The following is a 12,364-nucleotide window of genomic DNA, read 5'->3' on the forward strand; positions in this document are numbered from 1 at the left end:
GATGGCACACAGCACAGTTGTAAAGGCAACTTGTTCTCTTCACATGTACAAAGGTCTCCTTTATTGCTACTGTTATGGAATCAGGAGCGTGTCCTGGCCTCCGGCGCTGCATCCCTTACCCTCCCATATCTCTAGACTCCCTCTCCCCTGACTGTCAGTCTGAAGAAGGGTCTCAACCCGGAACGTCACCCATTCCCTCTCTCCACAGATGCTGCCTGTCCCGCTGAGTTACTCCAGCATATTGTGTCTATCTTCGCTGCAAGCCTGCAGCTCTACCGCTGTGCCACCCAAGGTGAAAAAATGAAGACCATTCTTCCTCAGATCCACTCCAAATATCTTCTCTTTCACTCTTAACCAATGTCATATCTTTTGTTTTGCAGACGTTTCCTCCTCTTTGGCCTGCCTATGCCACTCATTATATTGTGCATCTCTATCAAGATATCCTGACTCAGTCCTCTCTGCTTCAAGGAAAACAAACCCAGCCCATCCAGAAGAAACAATGAACTGCAGATGCTGGTGAGTTGGGAGTAACTCAGTAGGTCAGGCAGCATCTCTGGAAAACATGGGTAGGTGATGTTTTGGGTCTGAAGAAGGGTGCCAACCCAAACGTCGCTTCTACTCGTTCTCCCGAGATGCTGCCTGACCCGCCTAGTTACCCCAGCACTTTGGGTCCAGCCCATCCAATCTTTCCCCGTAAATTTACCACTACATCCCGGGGTACAATAGACAATAGGTGCAGGAGTAGCCAGCACCGCCAGTCAATGTGATCATGTACAGATACGAACTGAAACATGAAGCAACCCACCATGTGCCTGGAAGGGTAGAGGTACATTCATTGAAAGACAGGAACTATGCAAACAGACAGTGCAAATGCGTTTCATTTTAAAAGTCTGTATTCTTGAGGATATTAGTGGAATCGGTTGAATGTCTGAACCCTGGCTTTGTTTGAAATAAATGAACAAGCCAAAGACACGTCATGGGAGAAAGGAGCTTAAACACATAGCTATACGGGCCTGTCCCACTTGGTGATATTTTAGGCAACTGTCGGCAACTGTCGTAGTCGTAGCAGGTTGCCGAAATACCGGCGACAACTTACGTCATCCCGGCGACAACCTACAGCAGCACCTACATCAGGAGGAGTCAAGCTTCGCTCATTGGCGTCAAACCCACTGTCGGCAGCGACCAGGAAGACGCTACGACATTTTACGCAACTGAGGAGACGACTCCCAGCGAACATGCGGCAACAAACTAGTCGCCTGTAGTTGCCTAAAAAAATCGCCTAAGTGGGACAGGCCCATTAGGATAGTTATACACCAGCAATAAAGGGCGATATCGCTGCCATCAAACCTACCTGAAGAGAATGTGCAGGTAAGAGCCTAGGCCTGTTAGAATGTGCCACCACGCATGAAACTGTGTCATGGCACCAAGGAGATGTAATGGTAACTTTTGCCTGATGGTCCTGAGGAAAGGGAAAAAAAAACTTTGATTACGTTTCAAGTCTTATACTGCATTTTAACCATTTATCTTACAGGAGCCAAAGATAGACACAAAATGCTGGAGTAACTCAGCGGGACAGCCAGCATCTCTGGAGAGAAGGAATGGGTGGCGTTTTGGGTCGAGACCCTTCTTATGACTTCAGTCTCGACTCAAAACGTCACCCATTTCTTCTCTCCAGCCGCTGAGTTACTCCAGCATTTTGTGTCTATCTTTGGTTTAAACCAGGATCTACACCATCTATATACACATCTCACAGGAGCCGATTTGTACAGAAGTGTAGTCCACCGATGTCAATGAGACCGTCAACAAAGAACAGTTGGTCTCCCGTGAACACTGGCAACCAATTGCAAATGGAAAGTTTATCGGGTCGGAGGCAGGTGACTAGTGGGGTGCCTCAGGGATCTGTGTTGGGTCCTTTGTTGTTTGTCATGTACATCAATGATCTGGATGAAGGTGTGGTAAATTGGATTAGTAAGCATGCAGATGATACCAAGATAGGGGGTGTTGTGGATAATGAAGAGGATTTCCAAAGTCTACAGAGTGATTTAGGCCATTTGGAAAAATGGGCTGAAAGACGGCAGATGGAGTTTAATGCTGATAAATGTGAGGTACTACACCTTAGCAGGACAAATCAAAATAGGACGTACATGGTAAATGGTAGGGAATTGAAGAATACAGTTGAACAGAGGGATCTGGGTATAACCGTGCATAGTTCCTTGAAGGTAGAATCTCATATAGATAGGGTGGTAAAGAAAGCTTTTGGTATGCTAGCCTTTATAAATCAGAGCATTGAGTATAGAAGCTGGGATGTAATGTTAAAATTGTACAAGGCATTGGTTAGACCAAATCTGGAGTATGGTGTACAATTTTGGTCGCCCAATTATAGGAAGGATGTCAACAAAATAGAGAGAGTACAGAGGAGATTTACTAGAATGTTGCCTGGGTTTCAACAACTAAGTTACAGAGATAGGTTGAATAAGTTAGGTCTTTATTCTCTGGAGCGCAGAAGGTTAAGGGGGGACCTGATAGAGGTCTTTAAAATGATGAGAGGGATAGACAGAGTTGATGTGGACAAGCTTTTCCCTTTGAGAATAGGGAAGATTCAAACAAGAGGACATGACTTCAGAATTAAGGGACAGAAGTTTAGAGGTAATATGAGGGGGAACTTCTTTACTCAGAGAGTGGTAGCGGTGTGGAATGAGCTTCCAGTGGAAGTGTAGGAGGCAGGTTCATTGGTATCATTTAAAAATAAATTGGATAGGCATATGGATGAGAAGGGAATGGAGGGTTATGGTATGAGTGCAGGCTGGTGGGTCTAAGGGAAAGAAAGTTGTTCGGCATGGACGTGTAGGGCCGAGATGGCCTGTTTCCGTGCTGTAATTGTTATATGGTTATATGGTTATATGGTTATAACGCAAACATATCAGCACGGATTTTTATTAAGTTTGACATATCGCAGCAAAAGTCTACGCAAAGATTTAAAGAAAGCTTGGAAATAGAACAAAAAAATCACATTTTAGAAACATAGAAACATAGAAATTAGGTGCAGGAGTAGGCCATTCGGCCCTTCGAGCCTGCACCGCCATTCAATATGATCATGGCTGATCATCCAACTCAGTATCCCGTACCTGCCTTCTCTCCATACCCCCTGATCCCCTTAGCCACAAGGGCCACATCTAACTCCCTCTTAAATATAGCCAATGCCAACTGGCCTCAACTACCCTCTGTGGCAGAGAGAGTTCCAGAGATTCACCACTCTCTGCGTGAAAAAAAGTTCTTCTCATCTCGGTTTTAAAGGATTTCCCCTTTATCCTTAAGCTGTGACCCCTTGTCCTGGACTTCCCCAACATCGGGAACAATCTTCCTGCATCTAGCCTGTCCAACCCCTTAAGAATTTTGTAAATAAGATCCCCTCTCAATCTTCTAAATTCTAGAGAGTATAAACCAAGTCTATCCAGTCTTTCTTCATAAGACAGTCCTGACATCCCAGGAATCAGTCTGGTGAACCGTCTCTGCACTCCCTCTATGGCAATAATGTCCTTCCTCAGATTTGGAGACCAAAACTGTACGCAATACTCCAGGTGTGGTCTCACCAAGACCCTGTACAACTGCAGTAGAACCTCTCTGCTCCTATACTCAAATCCTTTTGCAATGAAAGCTAACATACCATTCGCTTTCTTTACTGCCTGCTGCACCTGCATGCCTACCTTCAATGACTGGTGTACCATGACACCCAGGTCTCGCTGCATCTCCCCCTTTCCCAATCGGCCACCATTTAGATACTAGTCTGCTTTCCTGTTTTTGCCACCAAAATGGATAACCTCACATTTATCCACATTATACTGCATCTGCCAAACATTTGCCCACTCACCCAGCCTATCCAAGTCACCCTGCAGTCTCCTAGCATCCTCCTCACAGCTAACACTGCCCCACAGCTTAGTGTCATCCGCAAACTTGGAGATATTGCCTTCAATTCCCTCATCCAGATCATTAATATTTTATCCTCCTATTTTGAGCAGTAAATACATCAGCTATATTCTGAATCCCATTATGCCCAACACAAGTTTGGAGCACAGAAGACTAAAGGGTGATTGAAGGTGTACAAAATCTTGAGACAAATAGGTAGGGTGAATGCAATCTTTCTCCCCATGAGCGTTTGACAGCACTGGACCTGTACTCGTGGAGTTTAGAAGGATGAGGGGCGACCTCATTGAAACTTATCGAATAGTGAAAGGCTTGGATAGAGTGGATGTGGAGAGGATGTTTCCACTAGTGGGAGAGTCTAGGACTAGAGGTCACAGCCTCAGAATTAAAGGACGTTCTTTTAGGAAATAGATGAGGTGAATTTTCTTTAGTCAGAGGGTGGTGAATCTGTGGATTTCTTTGCCACAGTAGGCTGTGGTTAATTTTAAGGCAGTGATAGATAGATTATTGATTAGTACAGGTGTCATGTTATGGGGAGAAGGCAGGAGAATGGGGTTAGGAGGGAGAGACAGATCAGTGATGATTGATTGGCGGAGTAGTCAATGGGCCGAATGGTCAAATTCTTATGACCTTAGTAGGGGAATCAAGAACTAGAGGTCATGGGTTTAAGGGCCTGTCCCATTTGGGCCATCACTTATGCAACAGGCTGGTAGTGACGGTCGTGCGACGGTCCCGCGAGTGATGCGCGCATCATCATGCGCCCGCACAGATGTCTGGAGCGTGTGACGTCATTTGAAGATGGACACAAAATGCAGGAGTAACTCAGCGGCACCGGCAGCATCTCTGGAGAGAAGGAATGGATGATGTTTCGGGTCGATAACCTTCTTCTGTCTGAAAGAAGGGTCTTGACCGGAAACGTCACCCATTGCTTCTCTCCAGAGATGCTGCCGGTCCCGCTGAGTTACTCCTGCATTTTGTGTCTATCTTCGATCTTCTTGGCCCCGCTCTGGGAGTAGGAGTGGGAGCGGATCCCCAGGCCGAGCTCGGCGATCGTTTGCCTGCTCCTGCTGCTGTTGCATGTGAGACGTTGCATCGCGCCAGGGTCTTGGGCCTGTCCCACTTTGGCCGTCAGTGTAGCTGGGACATGTTGGCCGGTGTGGGCAAAATGGGCTGAAGGGCCTGTTTCCACACTGTATCACTATGAAATGTTTAGAGGGATGAGGGGCAAACACAGGTACATGGGACTAGCTTGGATGGGGCATCTTGGTTGGCATTGACGGGTTGGGCTGAAGGGCCTGCTTCTGTGCTGTACGACTCTGTGACTTGGGAAACATCCATTTATGGATGACCATTCTCTGATTTCTCAGTCTAGTGACATGAACAATGATTGCTTGGATGATGTGTCTGGATTGAGTGGCAATATCAATGGAGTTGATCTATGTCAGAATTAGCACCTTATAGATGTCAAGAGAAGTAAATTGTCAAAAATGGAAAAAACCCCATAAAAGTCAGGAAAAACGGGGGGGGGGGGGGGGGGGGGGGGGGCGGTGGATGAACCATGCTGCTAAATGGGATTTGGATTTATATAACCGGTTCCTTGATGGTGGGCACAGATATAGTAGGCTGAAGGTCCCGTTTCTGGCTGCTTCATGAATGAATGAATAAGTTTATTGGCCAAGTATGTACACATACAAGAAATTTGCCACGGTGCTCCGCCCGCAAGTAACAACACATAGAAACATAGAAACATAGAAGTTAGGTGCAGGAGTAGGCCATTCGGCCCTTCGAGCCTGCACCGCCATTCAATATGATCATGGCTGATCATCCAACTCAGTATCCCGTACCTGCCTTCTCTCCATACCCCCTGATCCCTTTAGCCACAAGGGCCACATCTAACTCCCTCTTAAATATAGCCAATGAACTGGCCTATACACAACATACAGTAACAATTAAGAATGACACATAAAACATTAATAATAAAACATTACAGTTTAAACGTGAATGAAATAAAATACCAGAGCAAAATGAGGCTACAGACTTTTTTTAGTTATTCAAAAGTCTGTAGCCTCAATGGTTCTAAGTTATGTGGCATTGTGAGAAGTGTATAATCCTAGAGTGCGGGAAACACCCATTCAACTCAATCATGTTTATTCAGGTCTTTCAAAGAGGGACCCGTTTAGTCCCATTCTTGTGATCTTTCTTCTTCACCATCACACAAACCAACCGCCCTTCCATTGACTCCATTTAGACCTCACGCTGCCTCGGCAAGGCCAGCAGCATAATCAAAGATGAGTCGCACCCCGGCCACTCCCTCTTCTCCCCTCTCCCATCGGGCAAAAGGTATGGGAGTGTGAAAACGCACACCTCCAGATCCAGGGACAGTTTCTTCTCAGCTGTTATCAGGTAACTGAATCATCCTACCACAACCAGAGAGCAATGCTGAACTACTATCTACCTCATTGGTGACCCTCAGACTATCTTTGATTGGACTTTGCTGGCTTTACCTTGCACTAAACATTATTCCCTTATCATGTATCCATACACTGTAAATGGCTCGATTGTCATCACGTATTGTCTTTCCGCTGACTGGATAGAACGCAACAAAGAGCTTTTCACTGTAACACGGTACACATGACAATAAACTAAACTGAACTGCTACACAGCTTTTTATTTAAGCATCTAATCATTTCTGCCTTCCAAAAGTCATCACTGAATCAGGTTCCACCAGAGTTTAGGGATGCAATTCAGATCACTGTCATTTACTGTGTAACAAGATAAGTTTTCCCCCTATCCTCTCTGATCATTTTTGCCAATTACCCACCCTCCTGCCTGTGGAAACATCTATTACATGACTCCATCTGAAGTCTACCCAATGATTTTTGGAAGATTACTACAACTTCTTTGCGTTTGTAGTTCGTGCCTCTCTTTGCAAAGCCAAGGATTTCATCTTTGCCTCAGAGGGCGGTGGAGGAAGGTTCTCTGCATACTTTCAAGAGAGAGCTAGATAGGGCTCTTAAAGATAGCGGAGTCTGGGATGTTAGTTCGGCACGGACTAGAAGGGTCGAGATGGCCTGTTTCCTTGCTGTAATTGCTATATGGTTATATGATATGGGGAGAAGGCAGGAACGGGGTACTGATTGTGGATGATCAGCCAGGATCACATTGAATGACGGTGCTGGCTTGAAGGGCCGAATGGCCTACTCCTGCACCTGTTGTCTATTGTCTTGTTTTCAAGAGAGTTAGATTTAGCTCTGTGGGCTAAGGGAATCAAAGGATATGGGGAAAAAGTTGTAACGGGGTAGTGATTTTGGATAATCAGCCATGAGTCAAGTCAAGTCAAGTCAAGTTTATTTGTCACATACACATACGAGATGTGCAGTGAAATGAAAGTGGCAATGCTCGTGGACTTTTGTGCAAAAGACAAACAACAAAACAACCAAACAATTTATAAACACAATCATAACACACATATTCTTTTACATAATAAATAATAGAAGGAAAAACGTTCAGTAGAGTTAGTCCCTGATGTGAGTCCGAATTGCCTTGGGAAGAAACTCCTTGTCAACCTCTCCGTTCTCACTGCATGGCAACGGTCACCTACCGTAGCGGCTGGAACAGTCCGTTGCAGGGGTGGAAGAGGGTCTCTCATGATTTCTGTTTGCTCTGGAGTTTGGTTGTATAGTTCCTGCAGGGGGGTGAGTGAAGTTCCCATAGTGCGTTCGGCTGAACGCACTACTCTCTGCAGAGCCTTCTTGTCCTTGGCAGAGCAATTCCCGAACCAGATGGTAATGTTCCCGGACAAGATGCTTTCCACCGCCGCTGCGTAGAAGCACTGTAGGATCCTCGGAGACACTCTGAATTTCCTCACATGATCATATTGAATGGCGGTGCAGGCTCGAAGGGCTGATAGGCCTCCTCCTGCACCTATTGTCTATGTTTCCATGTGATTGTTAAAAAAATTGTCAGATTAACTTGAATGGTCACCTATAATATAAATGTGCCAATTTACAAGAGAGCCAATTAATCGACAAACACCCACGTTTTTGAGATGTGGGAGGAAACCGGAGCACCTGGAGGAAAGCCAGGTGGTCAAAGGGAGAACGTGCAAACTCCACACAGACAGCACCCAAGGTCAGAATCGAACCAATGTCTCGGGCGCTGTGAGGCGGCAGCTTTACCAGATGCGTCACTGCGTCACTCGCTGAACTGCGATGTCCGGGTACCATTTTTAAACAATTATCCAAATCCTTTCTCCTTTTCCCTTCTAGCTGAGGTTTATGAAAAGTGAATTGAAATTCAGTTTGAAGTTTAGTTCCACATTTCTGCTGGAAGCAATTTCACCCTGTGCCAATGCCAGGCATCATACATATCTCAGGAGAAATCTGTTAGCTATCCACTGTAATTGACCTACTTGGTGGATATTGGAATAATAATACCACATTAGATCTGCCTGCCCCAAAGTATAATAAAAATATACCTTAAATTATCACATAAGATGTTGTCCACATTCCAGAGAATAAAGCCCATCAGGAATACACCTAGAGATGTGTAGGCAAGAGGCCTCAGCCACGGGTACACCCTGAAAGAAAAAGAAAAGTCATAATCTTGGATCTTGTAGAAACATAACATTCCTAAGGAATTGGACAGGCTAGCTAGTTGGGGGAGTCCAGAACCAGGGTCACGGTTTAAGAATAAGGGGTAGGCCATTTAGGACTGAAATGAGGACAAAACCTTTTCAAACAGAGAGTTGTGAATCTGTGGGATTCTCTGCCACAGAAGGCAGTGGAGGCCAGTTCACTGGATTTTTTTTCAAGAGAGAGTTCTCTCTTCTGGCTTTAGCTCTTCTGGCTTACGGAATCAAGGGATATGGCGAAGAAGCAGGAACGGGGCACTGATTCTGGATAATCAGCCATGATCGTATTGAATGGCGGTGCAGGCTCGCAGGGCCGAATGGCCTACTCCTGAACCTATTTTCTATGTTTCTATGAAAGCGAGTGCTCTGGCATATCCTGATCCTAGAGGGTGCTTACACTCCAAGATATTTCTGATGGAATCAAGTACGGAAATCAATTTATATGAAGTACGGCCCTACAAATGCCGGAAAGGTAAATGACCGGATAGATAATGTTGGTGTTGATGCTTCCTAATGCTACATTGCTTTCATCTGAAGCAAAATTTTACAAAGTTGCCACTGAACCTTCAATGGATTCGTGAATCATGGTGGAGATTAGCACGGGGTAGTTGGTGTTGTCAATAAGATAACAATCTTATAGAGATACAGCGCGGAAACAGGCCCTTCGGCCCACCGAGTCCACACTGAGCAGCAATCCCCGCACTTTAACTCTAAAACCACACACACTGGGGACAATTTACAATTATACCAAGCCAATTAACCTACAAACCTGTACATCTTTGGAGTGTGGGAGGAAACCGGAGCACCCGGTTTTATATACTCTGGAATTTAGAAGGATGAGAGGGAATCTCATTGAAACATATAAGATTATTAAGGGTTTGGACACGCTAGATCACTGGTCGGGGCAGACTCGGTGTGCCGAAGGATCTGTTTCAGCGCTGTATCTCAAAACTAAACTTCAGAGGGAAATTACCCAGCAGGCGGATGGACTCACTCACGGAAGGACTATAAAATGGAACAAAAAGCTCTACAGACCAGCCAAGGGTCAAGCTGACCAAACTAATGCTGAAAACGAAGAAGAAAACAAGCACACACAATCACTAGGAGGAATAATATTTTGAAAACTGCGCTCAGTATCAAGTTTTATATACTTAGTGACTTCAATTATATTTATTTTCTTATTTATCTGCTCTTTTGATTAGTCTTCTTAACCTCGACGAGAATCTGAATTCAAGGACATTGCCTTTCTCAATCTAATTTCACCTTCCTGCACTGTGTTTTAGTGCCTTGATGAATGTGATATTAGATTTAAATTATACCTTCTGCCCTGTCTAAGATTACTTAAACTACACTGTACCAATAATATAATCAAAGCCAAAATGACTTAACAGAAATCCTGATTGCATGTTGAAACTTTGTGTATCGTTTGGAAACCCTTAAAGCATTCATTTATGTACAGGTTCACCACCGATTATCCGGCCCGGCACCCATGGTTCCAGAGTCTTGCTGGTTCATCTGATTTGCTGGAGCAACAGAGGTCACGGCCTCGGGGGGAGGGGGGGCGAGATACCAGGCTGCAAATGCTGCCTTGGAAGCCGGCTATGGGAACGGATCTGCCCGCTCCAGCTGGGTCGGAGTTCCAAAGCCCCGGCTGCAGGGGGCAAGCTCGATCCGGTAATCGGCTGCGGAAGTCGGATATGGCAACTGATCTGCCGGCTGTGGCCGGGTCGGAGATCCAGAGCCCCGGGCTCTGCCCTGTATCTCTATAAGATCCGCGCTGTATCTCTATAAGATTGTTGTCTTATTGACAACACCAATTCTACCCGCCGTTTGGTTGAATCGCACAAGTATCAATGAGGTCGAGATCGGCCACCTCATCCGGCCTAGGCGCCACATTTTCGGGAGGAGTTCCGGGAGGGGGATTTCAAGTGCGCTCTTATAATTTTGATTGGATTAAAGGAGGTGCCGGACTACCAGTTGCCAGAAAATTGGTAGTAGACCTGTACCACACAACTCTAATAATTAAATGTACACAAAAAAGCTGGAGAAACTCAGCGGGTGCAGCAGCATCTATGGAGCGAAGGAAATAGGCAACGTTTCGGGCCGAAACCCTTCTTCAGACTGATCGGGGGTGGGGGGGGTGCGGGGACAAGAAAGGAAAAAGGAGGAGGAGCCCGAAGGCTGGGGGATCGGAGGAGACAGCAGGGTGACTGAGGAAGGGGAGGAGACAGCAAGGACTAACAAAATTGGGAGAATTCGATGTTCATGCTCCCAGGATGCAGACTCCCCAAGCGGAATATGAGGTGCTCTTCCTCCAATTTCCGGTGCTGCTCGCTGTGGCCATGGGGAGACCCAGGACAGAGAGGTCGGAGACGGAGTGGCCGGGGGAGTTGAAGTGCTGAGCCGCCGGGAGGTCAGCTTGGTTATTGCGGACCCGAGCGGAGGTGTTCGGCGAAACGATCGCCCAACCTCCGCTTGGTCTCACTGATGTAGATCAGCTGACATCTTGTTAGTCCTTGCTGTCTCCTCCCCTTCCTCAGTCCCCCTGCTGTCTCCTCCCATCCCCCAGCCTTCGGGTTCCTCCTCATTATATTTTTTTTCCTTTCTTGTCCCCGCCCCCCCCCCCCCCCCCCCCCCGATCAGTCTGAAGAAGGGTTTCGGCTCGAAACGTTGCCTATTTCCTTCGCTCCATAGATGCTGCTGCACCCGCTGAGTTTCTCCAGCTTTTTTGTGTACCTTCGATTTTCCAGCATCTGCAGTTCCTTCTTAAACACTCTAATAATTAAATGCTGTGTTCAAGAATCCGGAAGTGGCGGCGCTGGGAACGGCTGCGGCTCGCCTGCAGTCCGTTTGTCTTTTACTTTTTTGTGTTATTTTTTTCGTTTTGTTGTAGTTCTGTTTTTATCTGATTTTTTTAGGCTGTGGTCACGGGGGAGGGGGGGGGGGGGGCGAGAAACGGGGGCTGCTGTCACTCCCTTCCGGGGAATACGACCTTTTTGTCGTATCCCCCTTCTTTGCCTCCGTCTACGCTGAGGCCTAGCGGAGCCGGCGACCTCGGGACTCGGGAGGCATATGACAGGATCGTCCTGGGCTCGCTCGGAGGCCCAGCCCCGGGATGGAACGGTGTATCTCCCATGAGAGCGGCATGGTGAGGGGCAGGAACGGTGAGGACAGCGCTCCCGCTGGAGTGGCCCAGCACGAGGGAGGAACGGCACTCCCGCTGGAGTGGCCCAGCCCGAGGGAGGAACGGCACTCCCGCTGGAGTGGCCCAGCCCGAGGGAGGATCGGCACTCCCGCTGGAGTGGCCCAGCCCAACGGCACTGCCCCGTCGGAGTGGCCCAGCCCGAGGGAGGAACGGCACTCCCACTGGAGTGGCCCAGCACAAAGGGAGGAACGGCACTCCCGCTGGAGTGGCCCAGCCCGAGGGAGGAACGACACTCCCGCTGGAGTGGCCCAGCCCGAGGGAGGAACGGCACTCCCACTGGAGTGGCCCAGCCTGAGGGAGGACAGCACTCCCGCTGGAGGTGGCCCAGCCCGAGGGAGGAACGGCACTCCCGCTGGAGATGTTGGCCCAGCCGGATATGAGGAGGGAGGAACGGTACTCACGTGAGGGCGATCCGGTCCGGGGGGCTGGGATGGTGCTGCTCCGGTGGCTGGGACGACGTTCTGGCGGCGGTGTCCAGAGTCCTGGGCTTCAGCCGCGGGTCGGCTTGGTGCGTGTGCTGGACTGGAGGTGCGGCGGCTTCGACCACCCCGGGCCGCAGTGTTTGAACCGGCCCGTTCACGGGGTTCAGTGAGCTGCGGGACTGT

The 12,364-nt window shown here is 47.7% G+C and overlaps 1 protein-coding gene across 2 annotated transcripts in view; it reads right to left on the reverse strand.

Moving 5' to 3' along the window:
- Window positions 1–12,364, reverse strand: part of acer3 (alkaline ceramidase 3) — a 193,594-nt gene that overhangs the window by 20,830 nt on the left and 160,400 nt on the right. For both annotated transcript variants that reach the window (XM_055664822.1, XM_055664823.1), the window contains exons 8-9: window positions 8,399–8,500; window positions 1,352–1,459 (exon numbers count right to left, since the gene is read on the reverse strand). In XM_055664822.1, coding sequence (XP_055520797.1) covers window positions 1,352–1,459; window positions 8,399–8,500 — 210 coding nt within the window. The remainder of the gene's footprint in view (window positions 1–1,351; window positions 1,460–8,398; window positions 8,501–12,364) is intronic.

Source organism: Leucoraja erinacea, chromosome 45 (genome assembly GCF_028641065.1).
Source record: "Leucoraja erinacea ecotype New England chromosome 45, Leri_hhj_1, whole genome shotgun sequence".
Classification (NCBI taxonomy): domain Eukaryota; kingdom Metazoa; phylum Chordata; class Chondrichthyes; order Rajiformes; family Rajidae; genus Leucoraja; species Leucoraja erinaceus.